Source organism: Cinclus cinclus, chromosome 5 (assembly GCF_963662255.1).
Source record: "Cinclus cinclus chromosome 5, bCinCin1.1, whole genome shotgun sequence".
NCBI lineage: Eukaryota > Metazoa > Chordata > Aves > Passeriformes > Cinclidae > Cinclus > Cinclus cinclus.
In genome coordinates, this window is record NC_085050.1 from 6,357,221 (window position 1) to 6,381,445 (window position 24,225).

Genomic DNA, 24,225 nt, shown 5'->3' on the forward strand with positions numbered 1-24,225 from the left:
TTACACAAACTAGCTAAATTAGGGCATAAAGATATATGCAACCAAGCTGCAATAAGTGAAATGGAAAATTTAGTCAAGAACTGGTAATTCTGTAGGCAGTCATATTAAAGTTGCTAAATAATTGAAATTATAAAAAATTTCCAACACAGAAACATTTAGTGCAGGAATGAATTAAAATAAAATTGGCATTGTTTACCAAGAAAAGTATAATTTGGGTTCCTTTGGCATATTTCATAAAGACTATAATTTACATAAACAACTGTGGGAGGCATTTGATCACCATCAGTTCTGTAGCCTAATGTTTAGGGTTTTTCTGGAAGTAAAAAGTAAGTATAATTCCAGATTACTTGTCTGGATCTCTCTCTTCCATGGTAATTGCTGCCACCTCTGATCAGTTCAAACTCTGAATATTTTACAAGAAAGCATTCGCAATTATGTTTAGGTGTTACACTTACACAGATTGAGTTCAAGACACTCTCACCCAATTAAACACCGCAGGGGATGTAATTATTTCTCTGTTCACTATCTGAATACTAGTCAGTCTGCAGTGCTGAGCTGTTCATGGTAGTGCCAAATAAGATTACTCAGCCAGCAGAGTAATTTAAAATCTTAGGAAACTTTATTTTGGATTTCTGTTTTATATTTAACCTAAAGTAAACATTCTTCATTAAGTACTGAACTTAAATGCTACCTTAGTCACTGACTCCTATATTTTACTTTACATCTGTAGAGGGGGAATAAAAATGATAAAACAGGAGATTCAAGGAGTAGAACGTAAATGGATGCCAGAGGTTGTGACCTAGCTGGAGAAACCAGGGTTAGAGCAGAAGATGAGAGAATGAAGAAGATGAGAATTCTATACAAGCAATTTTCTCATAGGTGCAGGGGTTTCTTTGGATGTTCAGTGTTACATGGTGTGCAATTTTTGAATCTGTGCATTGACTTTATAGAACTTAAACAAGCTTCTTAGATATAAAGAAATCTCTGAGAGATTTGATTTGCCAGATTCCAACAGAGATGAGGATTAGTGTTTGTACTATAGCCCACCACAAAATATTGCTGTTGGTTTCTTCACTTGTTTTCCGAAATTTTTCTTCACGCTCCTAGAGAATAAAAGCATATTTATTACCTTTTGGCATCTGTATGTTTCATGGTAACTAAAAAGGCATCCCTCTTCTGCATAGTGGTGAACAAAAACATTTTATCATGTGGATAAAAATGAAGGTTTGTACTTATCTGTATGGTGGATATCTTCACAAATCAAAAGTGAGAAGCAGGCGCTCTGCATCCTGAAGCAGGAAGGCAAACAGAGCTTCCCTTGTTCACAGAAGATGTATTGTGCTAAACATGTTCATTAGTACAGATTTTAACCTGTTTAGGTTTCCAGTCACTTCCATGTTGCTGTCAAGGGCCCTTTTGCAGCCCAGTTTCTGGGTTTGGATAACTAGTTGATACATTTCAAACACAGTCTATATAGAAAAGCGACTGGGTGTACACTTGTTTGAAGAAGGGCTTTATGTCTGTCTTGATGGGGATATATAAATTTACACCCAGTCATTTCCTTCCCCACTCAATAAGGTTTGTGCATACAGGACAGCATGGAAACAACAGCTGGCAGCATCACCCACAGTGGTACATGCCAGCTGCTCGGATGCTGTGGCTGATTCTGACCAAGAAAACTCTACTTGGAAGATCCTGCTTTAGAATTATACCTGCTGCTGTAAAATAACACCTGTTGCTACAAGCATGAGTCCACAGTGATTAATTAGTTTTATATAACTGCTTAAAAATATTTTGCAAGGTAATGGAGATTATTTTGGTTAAATATCTGTAGTTTTTTGTGAGTTAGTTAAAAATACCACTGCAATTGGATGATAAACCTGATAATACTTTATAAATCAATAAGCCTGTGTATAATATTTTTAACATTTCCATTAAGGGATATACATACTCTTTCGTAGTCTTGTTCTCTGGTTACATGATGAATTTGCTCAATTAGATGCTCTAGTCTGACATGAACTTCATTCACTTTGTCTTTAGCTTGAATAGCAGATTCATCCAAAAAATGTTCCCCAACTCTGATGTCCAAGTGGATACGCTGCAAACAAAAAAACAAGTTCTCATTACTGTGTCTTCTGCTTTTTCAAAATTCCTTAGAATAGAAATGAAACAACAGATAATTTCCCCTTAAGATCATTGTGGGAATATAGTTTTAATTGCTTATAAAAATCCCTCCTAAAATTTGAATCAGGTGAAAAATTTGAAGGGTTTCTTAATTTTATTTTTAAATTAGTTATATAAATTTACACTCTTCACTAACATTAGGGAATTACTTTATGCTAGTATTGATTCAAACACCATTAAAATGATGCTATTGTCCAAAATAGTTTTTAAACAAAAGGGACTGCTCATTATGTTTCACACTTCATCCTAATATTGCAGAAATTGCTGTCTTTAATGGTACTGTTGGAGGCTTTTTACAAATGCACTTCTATGTTCCCTCACATAACTGTTTACTTCACATTATTTATCCAAGTTGGAATATCTCCCAATATCCTCCAAGCTGTTGTATGATCTATAGCAAAAATGCCTCCAGCCAGCCAAGCAATAGAACCATAGAAAAAAGAGAGAAGAATGAAACTATCATTATTATGCAACTTATTTTGGCATGAATGAAAAATTCTACTAGTAGAAGCAACTTCTCCTATAAGCCAGGTAGTATGGCTAAGAGAAAATACAAAGTTTTAGCCAAACAAATCATCTTCAAAACCCTAGAAACTGATATTACCACAATAGAAATTGGGTCTGCTCAGAGATCAGCCACAAATGAAGAGTGTATCTTCTTTCAGCTACAGTTACCTAACTGTATAGGTATAAATCCAACTCGCAACCTTGTGTCCTTAATTTCTTTATTTTTGTTTCAAAGAATTCAGATAACCACCTGATTCTTAAGAAGAAAATTTAAAGATTTACCTTCACTAAAGAATGTTTTTCCTTTTGTGATCTTTGTTCTTCCAGGTATAATTAAAAAGGACAATATTTTCTTTTTTTTTTTATTTCTGTGTTCTCAAACAAACAATATTATTTCATATTCTTGGCATTATTGTTCTCCTTCTCTGCATCTCTTGGCTTCTTTTCTATATGATGGTCAGAACTCTACACGATGTATGTATCATGTAAAATAATGGTAATGCACCCCTATCTATACCAGATAAAAATTCACCTGCACATCCTCATGGTGCATAGTTAACTGTGACCAGCCAAAGCTTTATCCCCCTTACTCTTTCTAGTTGATAAGCTCCACATTTTTTTTATGATTAGACCTAATTGCTTTTGCAATGTATATGATTACATTTCCATTAATTTCGATCAATCAGCCTGTAAGAACACTTTGTTATTCCAGTATAATAATCCTACTCCAGTACTGTTATTTCTGTGTTATCTACATTTTTCCAAAGTACACAGCTAGGGTGAGATTTACCTACCTTAACACATTTAGAAGATGTTAATATTTAGCTGGTTATTTAACTCTTTTGCCATCAGATTCGGAGAAAAAAACCCCAAACCACTCCAGAGAGTAATCCTCTCCTGGTTTTGGGAAGCAGCAAATAGATAAAATTTCAAAACAGTATTTATAATTTTTTTTTTTTTTTGCTGCAATCGGTGAAGCCATGATATCACCTCTGATAGATCTTTTCCCCCCAAAATCTGAATTAAAACCAACTTTGCTGGTAGTAGACAATAACAACTATGCTTACATATTCTTCGTTTGAATATCTTTAAAAAATTAAAATGTTGCATTTTTCATTAGCAATCCAATCTAAGTTAGTGAATACCTGGAACAGCTTTATGACAACTGCCTGTGTTACTCAATCTTACATATTTGCCTTTTGATCCAAATTAGTTGTTCTTATTGATCAGAATCTTTCACATTCAATGCATAATACAAACATTAAATCTCTCTATCCTTAGACTTGCCTCTTGAATGCTAACTTTTTAAATATGACAACAGTCTTTTCATCTCTTCATTCACATAATTGTATGTTTACTTTCTTTAATCCCTGAAAAAGTTGAATCATCTGCTAGAAGTTAGACCAATTTCTAATCCAGTCTGAAGTGTCTGCTGTTGGTGAATGATTGATAGTGTTACCACAAAGAATAGTTAGTAAATACACCTACCAGTTTGCTCCCTGCAATCACTGCAAATCTTGTGGAGTTAGACTGGAAACAGATGATATGCTCCCCAGAGAGGTAGGACGTAAAAGAAAAGGTCCCCTGTGGCCCATACAGTTTTGACAACAGTACCTGCAATTTAGATACATCCATTGGGTTTGTAATTTATAACTACCAATAAAAAAAATATCAAAAAACAGTACTGTGAATTGGATGCAAAAAGGAACCAACTGAGTTGCTGACATCATTAAATTTATCCAAATTTCAGAACAGATTTAGGGAAAACTAAGCAATTTTAGCTTACTGCAAGCATTATAATATTACAGAATATTGCAATGTACAAAAGCCAATGCTCTCTAAAGCATTCAGAGTTTGAAAAGTGACACCTTGCCTAGGCAGATAAATAAATTGCCCATTGCTGGAAGAGCTCAGGACCTCATGGAAGCTCCTGCAGCTGCTCTGCATGAGGGCTATGAGCAGCCTCGTGGTGACCTTGACTTTGGGTTTTATTATCAGCCCTCCTTTCTGCTGCACAAGTACATTCTGTATCATTTTACTTCATTAGTTAATTTTGGGGTTTTGTTTTTAATTTAATTTGTTTTCTCAGTTGTCGCTTACTCTTTTTAATGACAGTGTTTCCCAAATCAGATAGTAATGCAAAAATTGTCCATACACATAATTATCAAATATCATCATTTCTTTTTACTTTCTTAGAAATCTCAGGGGTTTTATATCTTTGAGCATGAAAATACTGAACTAGCTAGTAGACTGTAGATTTACTTTTTCCCTAGAAATGTCTTTTCACTTTTAGATAGTGCTGTTTGCCAGTGCCAGAAGTCAAGTCATAAGCCCTACAGAAACATCCATAAAGCATTTTTACCTCACCAGTAGGACTTGTGACAGTCACAAACATTCCCAAACCAGGAGCAGATTCAAGAAAGTCATGTTTATGTATATCCCAACGTTGTACTTTGTAATTCCCTGAATAAAAACATAGGAAAGTCTGTTAAATAAAGCATAGCTTAATGTTAAATATCTTCATCGCTTTATCAGGACAAATACAAATATATATATATATATATGTATATATTTCATGTGTTTATTATTAATATTGCTCAGGGGCACTTCATAACACAGTGAAATGCAATAAATTTTTAGTGCACTAGAAAATGTTCTAAACTACTACAAAAAATGGTTAATTAACAAGAAAACTTTCTGATTATTTTTAATGCTCTGGTAAGATTAGCCTCTAGAAGGCACACTGAGACCTCCAAAAGCATAATGTGCTGTACTCAAATTGCATTTTATGGATTGTCTTTCACACTTATTTCTTAAAAAAAAAAAGATTAATAAGATTAATTTGTATTACTTTTTACAACGCCCTTGAAATCTTACATTTGCAGTTTTGTGGGTTAATTTAATGTACTTCTGATATATATATGGGGTGAAATGAAACTAGTACATTGTGAATTGTCTATTTCAGGCAGGCATTTTTCAAAAAAGTAACCCTCCCATTCATATGGGGAAAACTGTGCTACAGAAATTCTGATATGAATGAATACACCAGTAGGAACATGCAGAAGCACACATGGAAGCAGCCGTTTCACAGCTGTTGAATTAAAAAACATTATTTTTCTCTGTTTAGTCAGTAAAGCACTCTGAAAGCCTGCATTTCTTTGTGTGATAGATACACACGGTGTTTGAGGACTTTAAGCCTAATTCCTGCTGCAGGGAGATTTTCAGTGTGCCCTTTTCTGGTTTTTTACCATATTCATCAATCACAAAAATTGCTGTTACATTTTCAGTTATCTTTGTTACTGCACAGGTTAGGTGGTCAGAAAGCATTGACAGGTACCTACCAACTACCAAGGTGTCGCTGGGAATATCTTCAATTATGCATTTCTCTTCTCTTTCTCCAATGTGAAAATACAAAGCGAGTGAAAAAGAAATCCAAAAGTTCAAAAGAAATCCTATTAATTTGCTTTTCATGTTTGTTATATATCCCTGCTGTACTGCTTTTGAAGATAAATAGTTACATACAAATGCCTGTAGTTCTGTGGTTGTTCCTTGTTAGCTGCTTATCAGAGTATTTTTGAGAGAAAAAAAGCTGTGAGAAAAGGCAGCTGGTGGTTACACATTTATAAATAACTACAGCATGTTCAGCAGAATGAGATAACATGGAAAAGACACCTTTTAAATTCTTTCTTCTTTCCCAGCTTCTTGATTAAAATTTATTTTATACACTTAGAAGAGCATGAAACTGAAAGGGCCTCTTTGGTGCTTGAGATCAGTTCCCTAGATTAGTATAGGCTATTACATTGGCTACCTTTTTCCATAAACTGCTCGATTTTCAACTTAAATGAAGTTATTATTTCCCATTAATTCTGGGTGATTATTCCAGAGCATCACTTCTCTTTTATTAAGCAAACTTTAATTTCTATCCTAAATCATTGTACAAATGTAGGTACCTGTGTAAAACCCATAGGCACTGCGTAAAAGAACTATAAAGAAGTCAAAAGAACTTGAATAATCAAATAGCATTAGTGAATATGTAAAATTATACAGATATTGCAGGGGAAAATAACATTAACACTTTCAGAATAAGATTTTTTTTATGTAGGAATAACTATTTCTTAGATAATTCCTAATACATTCACTGAAGAAAGTTATAGTGTAAATCAATCAGTGATTGAAGTTCCTTTTTTTTCTCCTTTAATATAGACCAATGTGACCAATTTTTATTCTAATATAGACCAATGTGTATGTCTGGTTACGAACTCATTTATCACTCAAATGTTCCTATTAATGAAGATTACTCTCTCTGAAAGGTTGGTCTGAATGGTCGTTTTCCTGCAGGGAGGACCCACCTGTGGGATCATTTCCAGTCAGGAGAAGCCTTCTTTCCTCATAAAATTAATGTTATCCCAATTACAGAAGAACATTTATTTTTCTTGTATCAAGGAGGAAGGGTGGACAGCCCTTCATGCAATATCTGTAACCTAAAAAAAAAATTTGAGATGATAACTCCTACTGCAGTATTTCACATCTGCAAAAGAGGGACTGACTGGCGTTTATTGCCCTTCACTGCACCTGCCATCTGTGAAGGTGTCTCAATAAAGGAATGTCTGTGTAACACTGGCACAGGCTTAGGACCATCCTGGGTTCAGTCCATTTCATAGCATGAAGTATCTTCATGGAAGTTGTAGCACAAGCATTAGTTCACCTCCAAAAATCACCCATCAGCATCTCCATATAGAGAGGCTGTCAGACATAGAGAACTGATTCCTTACACATTACTTCTTTGACTCCGTATGGTTAAGGATAGAGGGATGAAAATTGCATCTTATGGCTATTGACTCTTTAGGAATGTCAAGGGGGATGTTAGGGCTCCTTTACTACAGCACTGATCCATCAGAAATAATTTTAGATTTCACAGAAACTCATTATATCGTTGGACTTCTGCCCCTCTAGCGCAGGAGATGTTGATTGTCTTTCAGCTGCATAAATTCTCATGACATATTCATACCTGCAGGAAATACAGTTTTGTCTGCTTGTTGTGAGCTACTTGACCTATCATCTTTTTAGCTTTTTGTTGACTCCTTACGGCTTCCAAAATTCCAAGTTCCAGTGGTAGAACACAAGACATAAAAGGTGCCACCACTTTATCCTTCACTCTGCTCAGACCCATTGGAACAGACACATTCCTTCTGTACTTTTAGCTAGCAAATGCTGGCATAGTAGGGCTGCTGGACTTCAAGTAAACAAAAATAATTCGGTCTCCAGGTAATCAGGTTATTGTACAGCATACTGAGAGCTCTCTTTTGTCTCAGGCATTCAGGGTTCCTGTAAATTATCATGGACACAACTTCTGCATACTGCAGAAATCCCATTGAACAAGATCTGTCTGACATCAAACTTGCTGTATCAAGTATTAGATTTATTTCTTAAGAGTGTTAAATATTGTCAAGGAATAGTCTGAGATACTTTATTATGTTGGATCATTCATGACAAATCGGATATTCCCAAAGTATTTCAACTGCCTGAGACTGGGAATATAATAAATGAGGCTTTTTGCCTTGAGTAGCATCAGATACTCTCACATCTTTTGTCTGCACACTTATTCCATTATAGGAATTTAATTTAGTGTTGATGATTTTTGTAGGACCACAGTTTAATTCTGTGGTGACTTTTTTGTTGCTGCACTTTACCATTAACTGCATCCTTTATTCTGCAAGAATATCTGCCGAGGCATCAAAGCTGATTCTTTCTATAAAATATTCTTGAAATAAATTGTCTTTACAATTCCATTTCAAGCTTCTTTTCAAAGTGCTTCCTGAGATCAGTTTAACCCAGGAATTAATTTGCCTATTTCCTTCCCTAAATTTCATATATTTAGGACCTCAGCATCTTGGTTGCCAACCGTCTGTAACATGAGATACAAGAGAAAAGGAAGGCAGAGCTTCTCTGTGTTTCTCCCTGGTCCCAAAATTTTTAAGGGAATTCTAAGGCTGCTGAAGCTACAAAGTCCTAATAATATCCATGCAGGGATCATGTACCTCACTAATGAGTTTAATAGATAAGTACTATGAGAAATGTGCTCCATCACTAGAATGTGTTCCATTCACTGTATCCACCATCTTGCCGAGTAATGGCTCCATCCCTGTGGTTTGCAAAGGGAATACCTGGAATTATATTTATGCCAAGCAATACGTAGCTGTAGAGACTTCCTTAAAGATTACATTTACCAAGGTCTCCTGAAGCTACAGGTTACAAAACCACCACATCCAGGTAACTGATTGGATAGGAAACTTCTGATTTTGAAGGAAGCTGCAGCGAATATTCATGCATGCAAATACCCTAAAATAGTGAAGTGACATATCACTGACTGAAGTTTTCTGAGGTGTGTTGGTTTGTTACGTATTCTCTTTCTACTCCACATCCTTATCTCATCCTTTCTCCTTCAGTGTCCTTTGGAAAATTTTTGTCTCCAGGAGTTTGAGCAAACACTGTTACTCCTCCATTCAAACTATATCTGGTAGGACTGAAATCACAGTTTCAGGTCATGTATGCTGTTGAAAATGCAGGTATTCTTTTACTGGGCCTGGTCCTTTATTTATTCTGGGCATGTGAAGAAGCAAAACTGTAGTGTTTAGAGAACTTCCAGGACAGTACCTCAAAGGATACCTTGAGGGTTTTGAGTTTGTTTTTCCTAAGGCACAATTTAGAATTGCATCTGATATTTGCCCAAAAACTTAATTTGTCTCTTGACAGTCAATTTGAAATAAGTTCCTATCCTCTGAGAATATTTTAATTTATATTACAATATATACTTATGTTTTATGATATGATGATAGATGTGTAAACATGCAGTAAATAAGGGTAGCAGAAAACACAGAATGGTTAAAATTAATATTAAAAGAAGGAAGAAAAATACTAATGATTGACTAAACTCAAAATAGAGTAGTAACAGTATTCCCATTATAGAGTGGAAATAGGGGGACTTAAAAAAATAGCTATGGTAACAGGAATAAGTGAAGCAGTTTTGAACAACAGACAACAGTGGGAATCTGAAGAATGAGAGAAGAGCAGAAATTCCTACACTTAGTTCTAACAACTGTGTATTTATCAGCATTTGTAGGGCCAGTGAAGTCTGATAAAGTTTCAAATTTATTTGTGTCTTTGCAAGATATCTCTCCTAGAAAAAAAAAAACAAATAAAAACCCCAAAAAAACCCAGAGAATTGTTTAAATGTATCAGCCCTATGGAGAATACCGTGTGCTCCTTTAAGGACAAGAGAAATTATCTTGTATGTGGTGTATTTCAGAAAGAACCTACTCAAGTCAACTCTCCTGTTCAATACCTGTGCTGTATATTTATAAAATTGCAGTTATCTGTAAAAGTTTTGTGAGCTGACTTTAAACTTATTCTATTGAATAAGTATTATTCCAGAATTCTTTTCCTAGTTGGTAGCCACAGCTCTTCATAAGCCATATGTTACATTCCTTTTCTAACAGTTATTTGAGCATTAAAACTTGCAGTCAGGAACAGTTTCTAACATGTGTTTTGTTAGAGTTGTGCACACCTTAATTTTAGGTAATACATACACAAATAGCAGCAAACACATATAAAGAAACATTGACACATTTACTGCATATATAAGGTTAATGATATAATTTATGTTATGGTCAACAGCATTAACTTTGAGATTAAAGTTGTGTCATGAGGGACACACACCAACAATCAGTTTTTGAATCTCAGCTAATACTTTTAATTCAGCTCAGATGTTTCTACTACTACCCACACTTCTGATTTTTTTTTTTATTTTGTTGGCTGAGTGTCCTCATGGCAGTTATTCTTCTCACTTTTGAGAAAGAAAAAGACATTTTCATATATCCAAAAGTCTCAAGACAAGTTTACTGAGTTCCACTATTGTCTTAACCACACTGCAAACATCTGCTCACTCTGACTTTTGTAAGTATTTTCAGAAGAAATGGACATTAGGCAAGGTTAGAAAGACGACAAAAATGCCAATAAATTATAAAAACATAATTTAGAGGAAAAAAACCTATTTTCTAGGTATAAATAGCTGTAGATAAACAAATTACAATATTTAAGGACATTATTTTTTTAGATTTTGTGATTGAAATATTTTTACCGTGAAGTGAAAATATGAACTACAATCTTTCCAAATGTCTTCTTTTCTGCCACTAGAGGGTACTCCAAGAATTTACAGTGTATCTGGAGGAAGGATTTATTCGGGGGTTTTTGGTCTGTAAATTATCCAGTACTGTTGTCCTACTAAACTTTAGAATTTAACCCCCCAAAATCTTGATCTAAAATAAAAACTTTCAAAACCACTCTAATACAGCTTTTCAGCAAAATAATGCAGCGTATCCAAATTAAGAAGATCATTGATTGACATGTAGTTTAAACTTATGCTACTTTTAAATTATCTTAATTATTATCTTTTCTTTATTTCAGACACAATTTTCTGGTTCACATCCTGTTTCTTCATCCAGGTCTGGACAAGGCATTCCATTATTGGCAGGCTGAAGAAGTACAAAACGAGTTCTGATCTTGGTCCCCGTTTCCCTGCAAACCCCTCTGCAGAGCCCCCAGGAAGACCATTGTGAAACCTCGCAATCCAGGGGTGTTTCTGCAATGCACACAGCAAAGAGGTAACTTTGCATCAATTTGTACTTAAGTCAAGTACACAGTTGAAAAAACATTAAGGAATGGTCATCAAACAGCATCCTTTCTTATACAAAACACATGCGATTAATCAAATAAGCATGTTGTCTCATAAATTTTTAAAAAGTCTGGTTTCAGCTCCTAAACTCATCAGCATTATTGTTATTGCAGTCTAGAGCCTTTCTGAGGTATTATATTAGTACCAAAGCATATTATATTTTGAATGAAAATACAGAATTCCTTAAAAGAAAACTATGCTTAAAATGATTGTACTCAAAATATTGAATTGAAAAGCATTTACTGGCAATTTTTATAACTCATTTTTCTTTGCATGGCTAAAACACTGGGATTAAAGCTTTTCTCTGGTTTATTTAGTATATTTATATTTCTTTGCAGGCAGCTATTGTTCTTGGAATTGTTCATATCAAATTCCATTTTACTTTTGTTGCAATTTGCTTCAGAAATAAAGTCCCATTTTTTTATCATTAAATCATCATGCTATTTTTTGGTGTGTACACTACTCTTCCCTTTGCCAATAAGGATTCTGTCACTAGAAGCTTTCTGATGCTGAAGGGATTTTCAATATAGTTTTCATTCAGTGCAAGAAAAGTTAGAAACTCTGAAGTACTATCCATACTGTATGCTACTATCTAAAATAAGAATCATAAAAAGTAGGTGAATATTCCTTACCAGGTTAAATTAAAATACTGCTTGTCACATCAAAACTGCCTGCTACAGCATTTGTGGGTAAAAACAGGTGTGCAAAAGCCCATCTTTAAATGCCACACCAAATGTGACACCTGGTATAAATTTCTGGTATTACAGTGAACTCACCACTTCTGTTGTCATCACTCATTCCTATGTTTCTAGAGGGAATGAAGGACACTACTTGATCTCTGGTAATTAAATATGCCCTTTTGATGACAGAATAAATTTTTAAACAGACTGATTTACTGGTTCATGTACAAGAAAGTGGGGATTTGTGCCTAAAAATCATTTTTTAAATACCATACTTTAAATGCTGTTATAAATTTATATGATGCACAGGGCTAAATGTTCCTTTCAAATCTTATGGGAAAGACATATAACTGTAAATGAAATATGCAAAACTTACTTTGGATATGTCTTGTTTACTAATAGAAATACATTAAACCACTATAAATTGATAAATTTATTAAATTATAAATAACTGTGTAGATAATGAGCTGTATTTTAGTAGTTGTAAGGTGCCCAGCACAGTGCTAGAGACATGCAATCTCCAGACATTCTGGAGAAGCTCCTGGGACTTGGCAACTCTTTTGGGAATACATTGCTCCCTGGGAGCAAATATTGCATTAATTATATATTTGCTATTTCAGAGATTTGAAAATCACACTTATGATTGACTTGAGTCAGTAGTTTGCATGTCTTCCGATCTATTCAAGATTATTAGTTAATGTTTTTGAGAAAGTGAAAATGAGAGAGAACTTTATTTTTATCAAATCGAAAATATTATAAAATCAATTGAATTATATAAATTTTTATTGCATATAACTGCCAAGCTCTGACACAGAAAGAGACAACAGCATTGGTTCTTGGCTTCACTGCCAGGTAAAACCTTAAACATGATTATTTATTTCAAAGTTGCAAAGCATTTGGGAATGCTGAATATGATTGAGTGTCATTTGTTTCTTATAAAATTCACTTATAAAATGATAAAAAGGCTTGGGTAGCTCTTACTCTGGATAGAGCCCAGTCCTTTGAACCACAGCTGAAATATGCAATCCCTTACTTATTCTTTCAGGAATTCTCTTTTATGTTGACTGGCTTGTTTTATTTCCCATTTGTGAGTCTGGAACTCTTCCTATGCAGATAGGAGAATATTCTGCCTGATCACCTGTTTCATCCACATCACCTGCCAGATTTCCACATACTTCTAAGTGAATGGAAATAACAGCATTGAAAACATCTACTAATCACTTACCTGAGACGGTGTCTATTATTTCATTGCTTTTAGCTGGAAGATTAATAAAAGGTGCAGAAAGGCCTAGCTGGCTTTTCTTTAATTTCACCATTGTTACTTGAGCAATTGGTGGCAAAATTTTGAGTTTGGGATAATAAAATGAGTTTGCTGGGTGACTTGGAGAGGAACAAGTGATCTGTGAAATAAAAAGGGGACTATTAAAAAGCTAAGAAGGCAACTGTAAAATCTTGTTTTAAAATCATGCTAATACCTTTTGGCAAATAATTTGCATACAACCAGTTTCTATGAACTTCAGTTCACATAACTATGCTGGTCAATCCAAGATTTTAATGCAGGATACTTGACTGGATACAGGACTGTGGTAGGAAGTCCTGTGAACACAGCAACGTATGAAATGATTTAACAGAAGGAACTGGATGTTATTACAAGAATACATGAATGATAAACGATAATATTAGGTGTGCTATAGGAGCTGTCTTACAGATATGAGAGGCCAAATGCTTCTCTCTTCCTTTCCTCATTTCTCACTAGCATTTTTTCCTAGAAAAACTCACCTTTAAGAAAGGATTAAGTGAATACTTATAGTATTCAAAACATTTGAATTGAAATCCTTCGTCACCACTCTTAAATGGAAAAAGCAAAGTATGAGGCATAGAGAGGATGCAATGAGTGAAAGACATTGAAAGCAGTGAAGTTCTCTGGTTTCCTTTAGGTCCTTTGCTTCAAATGTAACAGTTTCAGGGTCAACCCTGCTTTCAACTGAAAACTCCTTCTCACAGCAGTATTCACTACCAAGAATTTTCCTGGTTAGATTCACATTTGGTGATGTCAGGACTTTTACGAGTATTTTCATTTTCCTGGCACTTTAACGGTCATTAAATATCATGTAAAAAATTGTCAGCTTTTCCAGAAAATGTAGAGACAAATTCTCATGAACCCTTTACATTTACTTAATACATCTCAAAGATACAGAAGATAAACAAAAGCAGTAAGTTTATCAGCTGCATAATAAATCCATATATAGAGAGCATCAGCACTCTCTAATACTGAAATCACTTTCACAATTATAGAATAATTATCTTTTAAAGGGAAAACTCAGAGCATATCAGTATGAAGTGCTAAACTATGTCCTTGCACCTACCTCTGTAACTGTGTCCTGTGGAATAGTGGCAAAGTTTGGGGAGGAAAATGTGAATCCACTATCAGTTCCAGCATCATATGGAAATAGATCCACTGATACTTCATCCATCCAGTGGTCTCCCTCACAGAGATTTAGGCTGTCAATTCCCACAAACCAGTCAGGGCTTGGAACAATTCGTACAACAAACGAAACCTAATGAAACAAAATGATCCGTCAGGATTGCATCACTTGCTTTGGAATGCTTCAGTCCTGCTTATTGTAATTTTAGCTCAAAATTTTTGAAAGAATGTCATTTTGCTCTCCTAATTTATGGAAGCTGTAAGTGCTTCCTGCAATGTGACATGCTTTTTAGTAACTCTTTTTCATTATATTGTTCCTACAAGGGAGAACTCAAATATTTAATTTTGGTTGGTGGTAACATAAAATAAACTTTTAGAGTGAGTATGTACATTTACTTACTAAGGGATGTCTTGGATGCACTTCTAATTCAGTAGAGGTTTGTCCTGTACCACTGGAAATTGCAGGAGCAGAGAAGATTCCATGTACACTCTGAATTTTCTCTCCAGCTTCTTCTATTTCTTTCATTAATGCCCATGCTTCACCCTTTTCAGCAAAATCACGTACACCATTGCTGGCATATTCATTTTTTTTCCACATGCTGTAGTCAGAACTATGAGTAACACCTATTTGAGTGAATACATGGCATGACATAAAAGTCTGATTTAGAATGTCCTTATTTCTTCGTTTTCTCTGTTTCATTTCTGAGGTTTAAAAAATGTGTATGAAATTGAGTGAACACTAAAACATTTGACTTATCACTTTTCTTTCAGTTGCAGCCAATTGAAAACAGAAGTCAATTGAAAACATGTAGATTTTTGAAAACATTGAGGATTCATCAATATCTGCATTCATTCTTAGTAACTTTGGCTTTTTTTGTTTTTTTTTTTCTTTTTTTCATTACTTATCTTACATAAGTGTTAAGAAAAACAGGATCACAGCGGTGATCTTAAATCTGTGCATACTTCACTTACCTAGCAAGGATGACCACTGTGCTGGGGGCCTATAGAGTGGATACTGCTTAGGGAAAGCAGTTTGACTCCATTTTCCTATGAAGATTATCCTGTATTTAGCAAGTTCCTCTGCTGTGCAAAGAGCATCCTCCCCCACAGGCAGGCTGCTGGAATAACCCAGCATTGTTACAAGTACTGTCCAGAGAACTTTACAGGACCAGTAGACAAACATCAAGTTTTTCATTCCCTTACACATGAAAAGAAACAAAAAAAGTGTTAGCTATATTAGTAACTCTAAACTCAAAAATTAATAACAGTTACCTAATAAAATGTAATGTGGTATAAATTATAACCAAAGAGAAAGCAGATATCTGAAACACTAAAAATTGCTATGCTTCTGAAAACATTACTATAATGCTTTCAGATTTGTTATTTCCATGGTATATCCTACAAGCCTGTAACTTTACCTGGGACGAGTGTTTCTAATAAAAATGAAAATAAAAATATCTTATCCTTGTCTATAGTACTACCTCAGAGAAAAATCTGTTTCTGATTTTCTTTTGAAATCTGATTAAAGTCACATCTTGATTTAATTAGAGTAGCAACTGTTTCTGTGGAAAACATTAGTGGTATATTTATTCTTCTAAAGATTAAATTGCAGGTTACTTTGCCAAAAGAAATGATTTGTTTTAAATTTGTGTTCTACAAAGTCTGTTTTATAGCATAACATTTAAAGTCAAATAGATTTTCTATTTATATAAATGACTTTGCTGTCATAATGTGAATTAAAAACATTGTAATTCCTTTAGATTGTTTAAACTACATTGTTTTTTAAAAATCAGTATTTTTTAAAGTTACTGTCATAGGTTGTGCAGATTTTGTTTTTAAATTAACATGGTAATTGCATCGGACTGTTGAACTCCACCAATTGTTTAAAATAACTGATTTAAAAACTGATTTCTAAATGTCTTTGTCCTTTAAGGAAACTATACAAGCTTAATTAAATCACTAAGAATATATTAGTTTGTAAAAATAGCTATGAATACTCACTAAATATTCCTCTGGAGCACTGGTAGGGGGAGAGCACCTGCTTTTGCTGGCAGCTGAGTTGGTCTGCAAGAGAAGACAGTAGGAGTCTTGCTATTTATGCCTGAAGAGGGTCCCTTTGGTCCAACAATTATTGCAATCTTTAGACTTTCCAGGTTTGCAAAAATCGTGCCATCTTCTTGTTTGCAATCCCTCAGGATGGACTAGCAGAGGTTTCCTGTCTGTCAGCTGGTTCAAATTCCTTATCAAAGATTGAGATGCCGAAAAGACAATTTTTTTTTAAAAAAATACCTTGGATTCTTAGTAACAGTTTGAGTTTTCTGGTGCCTTTACAGTTCTCTGCTCTTATTAATGCCTCCAAGCTATACAAATGAACTGATTCCAACACTGAAATAGTTCTAGTGAATACTCTTTAAATGAGAAACATGTTTTCTTGTAAGTTTTATTGTCTGACAGATGCTCCTTCCAAACATTTACAGAGAGCTTGCTCACTCTCACACACCATATGTATGTGTTCAAATAAAAGGGGTGAGGCAGCTAAAAATGTCAAGAGGAAAAAAAAGTTACATTTCATAATTGCACATACTCACACAGACTGTGTCTACTGCAAATATGAATTAATTTAAAGTAGTACAGTGTATATTTTTGTGTGTAAAGTACTGCATGCTGGATGATGAAAGGGCTCTGTAACATTGTGGTTTCATTGGAAAGAGTGGTTTTGGGAAGCTCGGAGATTTTTCTTAGCTGTCTTCAGAGTAAAAAACCCCAAATAAAAATCTCATTATTACAGTTAAGTCATACATCCTCTATAGCACAGTACATATACCTACATCACTAAAAACTTTTAAATTGTTTATGAAAATTAAGCATTATAGAGTGACCTAATTAAAAAATGTTTAATCTTTATTTTAAGTTATTTTCCCCACCACCTTTCAAATAAGGGAAAACAAAGGGCTTTGTGCCAAACCTGCAAGGTTAACAAATGCTATAGTGGCTAATTAGCAATTCAAAGTTTTACAGTGCACCATGAAAATAATAACTCATAGAGTTTTCTTTAGAAATTGTGAGGAATGTCACTTTAAGTATTTCCCCAGATCCCTCACATGATGGTACAGCATAAGGGAAAAGACCCAAACAAACTCAGTTATTTTCCAGATGCAGCTCCCAGGGCATCACAGGTTAAGCACACACCACACAGATTTAGTGACACACTTTTGTCCACCAAACAGCATGTCTGAGCTTTGTGGCACTTTAACTGGAAACTTCCCTCCCACCCCATGGTAAATCCAAGCCAGGAGATGAATAAACTGGGATGTCTGGATGGAATTTCTGCCAATTATTCTGCTGACAAAATGGAATCTATTGCAAGTTTCAACATAGATGGCTACAGCACCTATAGCCACAATTCTTCCATATCTGGGTAGAAGTGGGAATCCTGTAGCAGGTTAAGCATCTAGGCATGGACATGCCCTTTAATTCAAAGGTCTCTTCCTCCATCTTACATCTGGTATGTTTTCCAGAATTGGTTTCTCTTCCAGGAGCCAGACTCCACTAAGAAAAAGAGCAAAGAGCCTTCATGAATACTTTTATACAAGTTCTTTGAGTGTTTATTGAAGGATGATACTTGAATTATGTCCAGCTCACTCCCTGCTATGCACAGAATTCCAGATCCACAGGTTTCTTAGAGATTTTAATTTAATGTCATCCAGCCCGTGCAACCTGCTAGAACTACACAAAGATCCCACAAATTTAAAAGTATATTGCCAAGTGTATTGTTAAAACTACTTAAGACTTGCATATTTTCATTAAATAGCCTTAAAATTCTGTAAATTTTGTTGTCTGTCATCACAATTACTGAGCCAGTGAACTTCACATACTGAAACCTACCGTGGCACTGCCGGGACAACACGTAAAATGAGAACAAATCAGCTAGCTCTGGGTCTGGCACAGAAATATTTAATTTATCAGAATAGCCTTTTCCTTCTGACAATAAATTGCTGGCAAAAAGCACATCACCAGACTGGATTATTCTGGTTCCATGACTACGTGTTATGAATGTACCCAGGAATGGGACAATACATACAGGCTGCATAACTTGGCACTGGACCTTTCCCTGTTTACAATGAGGGTTTTACCATGACAGATTTCTCATGATTAAATTCTTCAGGACCTAGAGTGTCATTCTTACCTTTGTTCAATTCATAATGAAATCATTGGGCAGAATACTGTAAATATATTTGATTATCTTGTCTCCCTATCCCCTGCCCCCTAAGGCTGAGTGGAGAGAAAAAAAAAAAAAAAAAAAACCAAAACAAAAAAAAAACCATGCAGAGTAATGTTGTCAGAAAATCCTAAGGACTCACTGTCTTATTTCCTTAAATAGAAACTGTGCTAAGCATAATCAGTCTCTGACATTGTGAAGGACATCAAAACACCAAATGTGTCTCGTAGATGGGAAGGAAAATTAAAAGCTGAAGAAAAGCAAATTTCCACTCAATGGATTACTTTCATGGTTGGGAACCACAGATGCCAAACTTCTGTGGGCCAGCAGTAGGAGAAAAAAATGCTGTGGGATCAGAACCTATGCTTGCATTCCTTCTTCAGTTTTTATGCCCCATTAGGAGGCTGCTGAGAACTCTCATGGAAAACTGGAAAAAAGAGCTTCTCTTTAGAAAGAAATTTGCCTGTACAATAAATATATTTTTTTCTCCTTTTCAGCAAAATAGCTTTTGTTATTCAAGTCTGTGTCTCTCCCGTACACCTATTTTCTATCCACATATGTACCTCTACAGACCCTGAATTCTGGAGGGATTATCATACAAACCTTGTTTAATTTAAGCATCAGTGCCAAAGTGTGCCTTGGGTTAAATTTTGTTTGCAGAAGTGTGCAACTTCTGCTGTTTTTTGTCAACATGACAACAGTTTTACAGATCCTGCAGTCTTTACCAAAATTCAGAGTACTAAAGCTGGAAAGTATAAAACAAAAATGGCGTCCAGATATATTTGGTTTTTGAATGTCAGTCATAACTTTGTCTAAAATAACTTGTACTTTTTGTGACCAAAAATAATTAAAGAAATGAGAAAACAAGAAAAAAACTACTTAAAAATACGACAGTATCATCAATTTCATGTTGGCTCTGGAATCATTTACACTGTATTAAAACATTTAAATGACCAAATTCAGGTTATCACACAGGAATATAGCACATTAAAATCATGTAAATTCTATTTTGATTAGTCAGGGAATAATTTAGCCCTTTTTCTGGCAAGCAACCAGATTGCCGTGATTAGTTATGACTTTTCTATTAAACTGTAAGATGAAGAGAAAGGAAAATTTACCAAAATGACTAATCTGATGTAAGTTTGCCCAGATTTACTCAAAACAGAAGCTCCAAAAATTTTGTATTTATATTCCTGAGTTATCAACACACATTTCAATTTTGCTGAAACTATTTTAATTCTGGTGATAAGGAGTATATGTGGAACTCTGATATTCACAGGCTGCTTTACATGCTTAAGACTAGCTAGAATCTCTTTGTCTTCCAAGAAAAACATAACATAGTATTACTTAAGGATTACACAGCCATACTTTCTCTCCTGTGGTTACCTTGGAGACAAATATAATTATGGACACTCAGCAATGCCAAAGGTTAGCATTCAGTCAAAACCCTCTGAGCTCTAAGATGCAAAATCTTGGGACTAGAGTGGGTAGTAGCAGAATGTTTTATGATGGAGAAATTGTGGTGTTAGTTTGGGACCTTTTACAAAAGAAAGTGTTTACATAGGAGAGTAAAGTATTCTTGATATTGGATGGTACAACAGTTGTGAAGGCAGCTTTAATCTTTATTAATCCTTTGAGAGAAAAATTTACTTTGTAGATTAAGATACCTAAAGTAAGTACAAACATACAAACTAAATATGTATACTGCCACTATATATAATGGAACTCTAGTTATTTTAGCTGATAGAATCTACAGGGCTGTTCAGCTCACCCTTTAATCCATACCAATATTTGATCAAATTAATAACTGGTGAGCAGTTCTCAGGTCTCCCCTAACTGTATTGATAAGCTCTTCATTGATCCTACCTCCCATGGAACCATCTAAGTAACAGATCCAGGTACCTCTATCTTTATTCAGGGCTCACTGAGAATTCAAGCCAAAATAAGGAAAAGGATAAGGAAAAATACCAATCTTCTTAACCACAGTGACACTCATCATGATCAAAAACCTTTTCTGTCATATTCTGCATTCTTCTGCTGTTTGTATTTAATACATCCTTAGTACTGAAACACCTAATATGTGGCCCAGCCCTAGCTAACCAAATCAAGGTCCCCCATGACAATTACCAGAGGTTATGTTTCCCTTCTGTCTTCTCTAGTACCCAATGTGTATGACTTTTTTCAATAGTCACCTTCACCAGCAGTTTTGATTTCCTAATCTATCAGTTATCATATGAACTCAGAAGTTGTCTTCCACTCTAAGGTCAGAGCCATATTCTACTGTTTCACATCTCCTTTATGGGTAAAGAGGAGTAATCTTGGCAGCAATGAACTCAGTTGAAACAAATAATTTAAATTCTCTCTGCCATCTCAGCAGCTAAATCACAAATTGTGAGCCTCTTTCCTATGCTATGGCTGATGCTTGTTATAAGAATGAAGCAGACTCACAGAGATTACATACCTAGGAGTTCCTTTATCCTGGAGTTCATCATCATTCAGTCCACTGCACGCCTTTGCAGCAGGATATGGGAGAAGGAATACATGCTACCCTTTTATCCACAAAAACTCTACAGATCTGAGGAAAAAAATCCAGCTTCTTTGACCTGTTCATCTGATATTCAGAGCTGTGGATGAGGGTCAACTTTCCGAGCACTGTGCTAACTTGTGGCATGCCTAGCCCAGCAGCTTTAGCTCCCTGGACTGTATAGGCTGCATGACTCAAAAGAACTCTGGAACAAGCAAAATGTTTAGGAAATGATGAAGGCAAATCTTGCAGACCTGAGTGTTCACTCTTGCAGGAATCTCTGCTTTTAAATTTACTTCAGATACCTGCAGGAAAACCTATAACTGAAATAAAAGTTGCTCTGAAGGGAATCTATTGCACCACAGTTTCATTAGAGTAGAAGACAGGGTATTTTTGTGGAATTGCACACACAACACACACAATGTAAACCAAAAAAGAGAAGTTTTTTGATTACCATATTAATTCATTCTGTTGTTCTTCAGTAAGACCGAATAAACAGCCTGTGTAGAGATCCCTGTGGTCATTTCAGTGTGGTATTTTGCCAGTGTTTGATTCTTGTTCCACTGTTTCCAATGTAGAGAAGTTTGGAATTTTTTGTTGGACTTCATTCTTTTCACATGCTTTTGTTGCTAGTGGAATTGTCATTATTCCTAAACCTTGCTTGTAAGTAAAATAATGGTTTTCTCTCTGGTATCATAGAGAATGTTTAATACGGCGGTCTATGCAAAGGTTCAAGAAGAGAGCTGAAAACTGGCTCTGGGGAGCAGGGCAGAACTACAGCAGTATAATTAGAAGATAAAAATTAATTTTAATTTTGTGAAAAATATGGATTGCATCTTCCAGCAAGTCCAATCCTATTCAATCTTTCAATTCATTTCTGAAGTGAAATGAGCTTGTACCATTAACATTAGTACTTCTCGTTTGTACTTCATTGAATTTTCACTGGAAAAAGGTTTAAACACTACAAAACTACTTTTCAAGGTGTTGACTTTCTAAGACAAATTTGATGCTTTCTTTGCCTTGTAGAAATGTCAGTACTTTATCTCTGTGGCAGTACTGTAGAAGGCCACCAAATTATATTTCTAAAGTAGCCACCATCAACACCACTCTTTGCTTATATTATGTTCTGCTTCACAGTTAGTTTTGTTGATTTAACTTGTATTTTTTTCAAAGATCTTAAACCTGTTGAATGATAGCTGTGGAGTTGTTAGAGTTACATCTTTAATTCATGTGAATAATGGGGTAGTGAAAAAATGAATTGGTCTTTTCTGGGAGCTCATCCATACATCACAGTTTCCACATAGCTCTAGTTCAGTAAAAGATCCATTAATTGCCATCACAGCACACTATCTTTTTCCTACACCAAGACTTGTGAGGAGTCAATGTAGAATAAGGGTTGCATTAGAATGAGGAGTTTTATCCGCTGTCAGAGTGGTACCATATTTTTGGGACCAAGGTATAATTATTTACCTTCTGCCATGGAAATTGTATAGAAAAAACAGTAAAACATTTCTGCTTACATGTAAAATTTTGACATCATTCCTTAGCTTGGTTATGAATAGGATCTAATCAAAGAAAAAATAGGAATTTCCAATTTAATGGCAGCTTATATATAATAGGTTATGTCATTCAAGGACATGAGAAGATTTTATAGTAGAGACTGCAAGCACTTGCAGTGTTGCATTCAGCATTTGTTAGACCTCATCTAGAATGTTTTATCTAGTTTCCACCCTCACTTAACCTCCAAACAACACAGATATTGATAAGCTTGAGTCAGCTCATGGGAAGTTTTGCTCAGCCTGGAGAAGGGAAGGTGATCAAGGCAGCCTGATCGTAGCCTCCCAGTGCCTCTAAGGAAATCATCAAGATCAGAGTCACAGAATCACAGAATCACAGAATCACAGAATCAGTTGGAAGAGACCTTTAAGATCACCAAGTGCAACCCATGCCCTAACACCTCAACTAAACCATGGCACTGAGTGCCACATCCAGGGATGGTGACTCCACCACGTCCCCAGGCACACCATTCTAGTACTTTATCACTCTTTCTGTAAAAAAAACCTTTTTCCTAATATCCAACCTAATTTCCCTTGGTGCAGCTTAAGACTGTGTTCCCTTGTTCTGTCAGTTGCTGTCTGGATGTTTCGCCGTGGTGGACATTGGTGGCTAAGGGACAATGGGCATATACTGAGGCAAGAGAGGTGCAAACTGGATATAAGGAAAAATGTTTTAACCATCGTTCAAGCAATCAAGCAGTCAAGAGATGGAGCAGTTGGCCCAAGGATGCAGGGCAGTCTCCCTCCTTGGGGGCTTTAAGACAAGACAGGAAAAAGCCATGAGCAGCCTGATCAAATCTCAAAGCTGACCCTGCTTTCAGCAGGAGTTTGGATGAGACACCTCCTGAAGTCCCTTATAACCTGAACTGTCTATGATCTTATATTATGAAGAAGATTTGTTTCTGATATTACTTCAATGCTTCAGGTAATGGCAAAAAATTCTCACCTGTCTAATAATTGCAAAGGTTCTCTCCACATCTGAGATTTATCTTTCCTAGTATAGGGAATGTAATTGTAAAACTAAGGTTTGTAAAGGAGGAGGATGTAGGGCTGATGATAGGAATACTTCTACACCAGACAATGGAATTCAGTGCAGAATTCCCTGAGTTAGAATGAACCAGACTCTCTCCAAAACTCAATATGCTAACGTTAAATGAGCATGGAGAATATGGAGTGAACTAATTGACTGAGAGTGTTATCTTTGCATTCAGAAACAGGGTGATAACGCACAGTTAAGTTTCTTTTGGGTTCTGGGGAAAACCCCTTGGTATGCACATCGTTCTGTGACAGCAGCTTCCACAGAGGTGATGATGTGCTTGTGGAGGGTGTCAGGCTGAAGCACAGATATGACTGTAGAGAACTAAATGCATGCCAAAACACTGTTTGTTATGGGATACTT

At 35.4% G+C, this 24,225-nt stretch overlaps 2 protein-coding genes across 2 annotated transcripts; both read right to left on the bottom strand.

Moving 5' to 3' along the window:
- Nucleotides 1-953: 953 nt before the first annotated feature.
- LOC134044200 (transmembrane emp24 domain-containing protein 11-like) lies at nucleotides 954-6,352 on the bottom strand. The gene is given in 6 exon segments (XM_062493316.1): nucleotides 954-1,103; nucleotides 1,952-2,098; nucleotides 4,180-4,305; nucleotides 5,054-5,154; nucleotides 6,033-6,280; nucleotides 6,282-6,352. Coding segments are annotated over 6 exon segments (843 nt in total).
- A 4,798-nt stretch (nucleotides 6,353-11,150) lies between these two features.
- SPON2 (spondin 2) lies at nucleotides 11,151-15,725 on the bottom strand. Its single transcript, XM_062493317.1, has 5 exons — nucleotides 15,500-15,725; nucleotides 14,928-15,151; nucleotides 14,469-14,660; nucleotides 13,328-13,502; nucleotides 11,151-11,329 (listed from the first exon to the last, which is right to left on the bottom strand). Exons 1-5 carry the CDS (start codon nucleotides 15,720-15,722, stop codon nucleotides 11,151-11,153), a joined length of 993 nt encoding a protein of 330 aa, XP_062349301.1. The 5' UTR covers nucleotides 15,723-15,725.
- Between the last annotated feature and the right edge of the window lie 8,500 nt (nucleotides 15,726-24,225).

What these genes read in the sequence shown, in the direction of transcription:
- SPON2 (XM_062493317.1), bottom strand. Translation starts at nt 15,722, where the DNA reads ATGAAAAACTTGATGTTTGTCTACTGGTCCTGTAAAGTTCTCTGGACA. An exon ending in ACAGTGGTCATCCTTGCTAG is followed by an intron (nt 15,152 to 15,499) that starts GTAAGTGAAGTA and finishes TCACTCAAATAG; the next exon opens with GTGTTACTCATAGTTCTGAC. An exon ending in TGCATCCAAGACATCCCTTA is followed by an intron (nt 14,661 to 14,927) that starts GTAAGTAAATGT and finishes TTGTTTCATTAG; the next exon opens with GTTTCGTTTGTTGTACGAAT.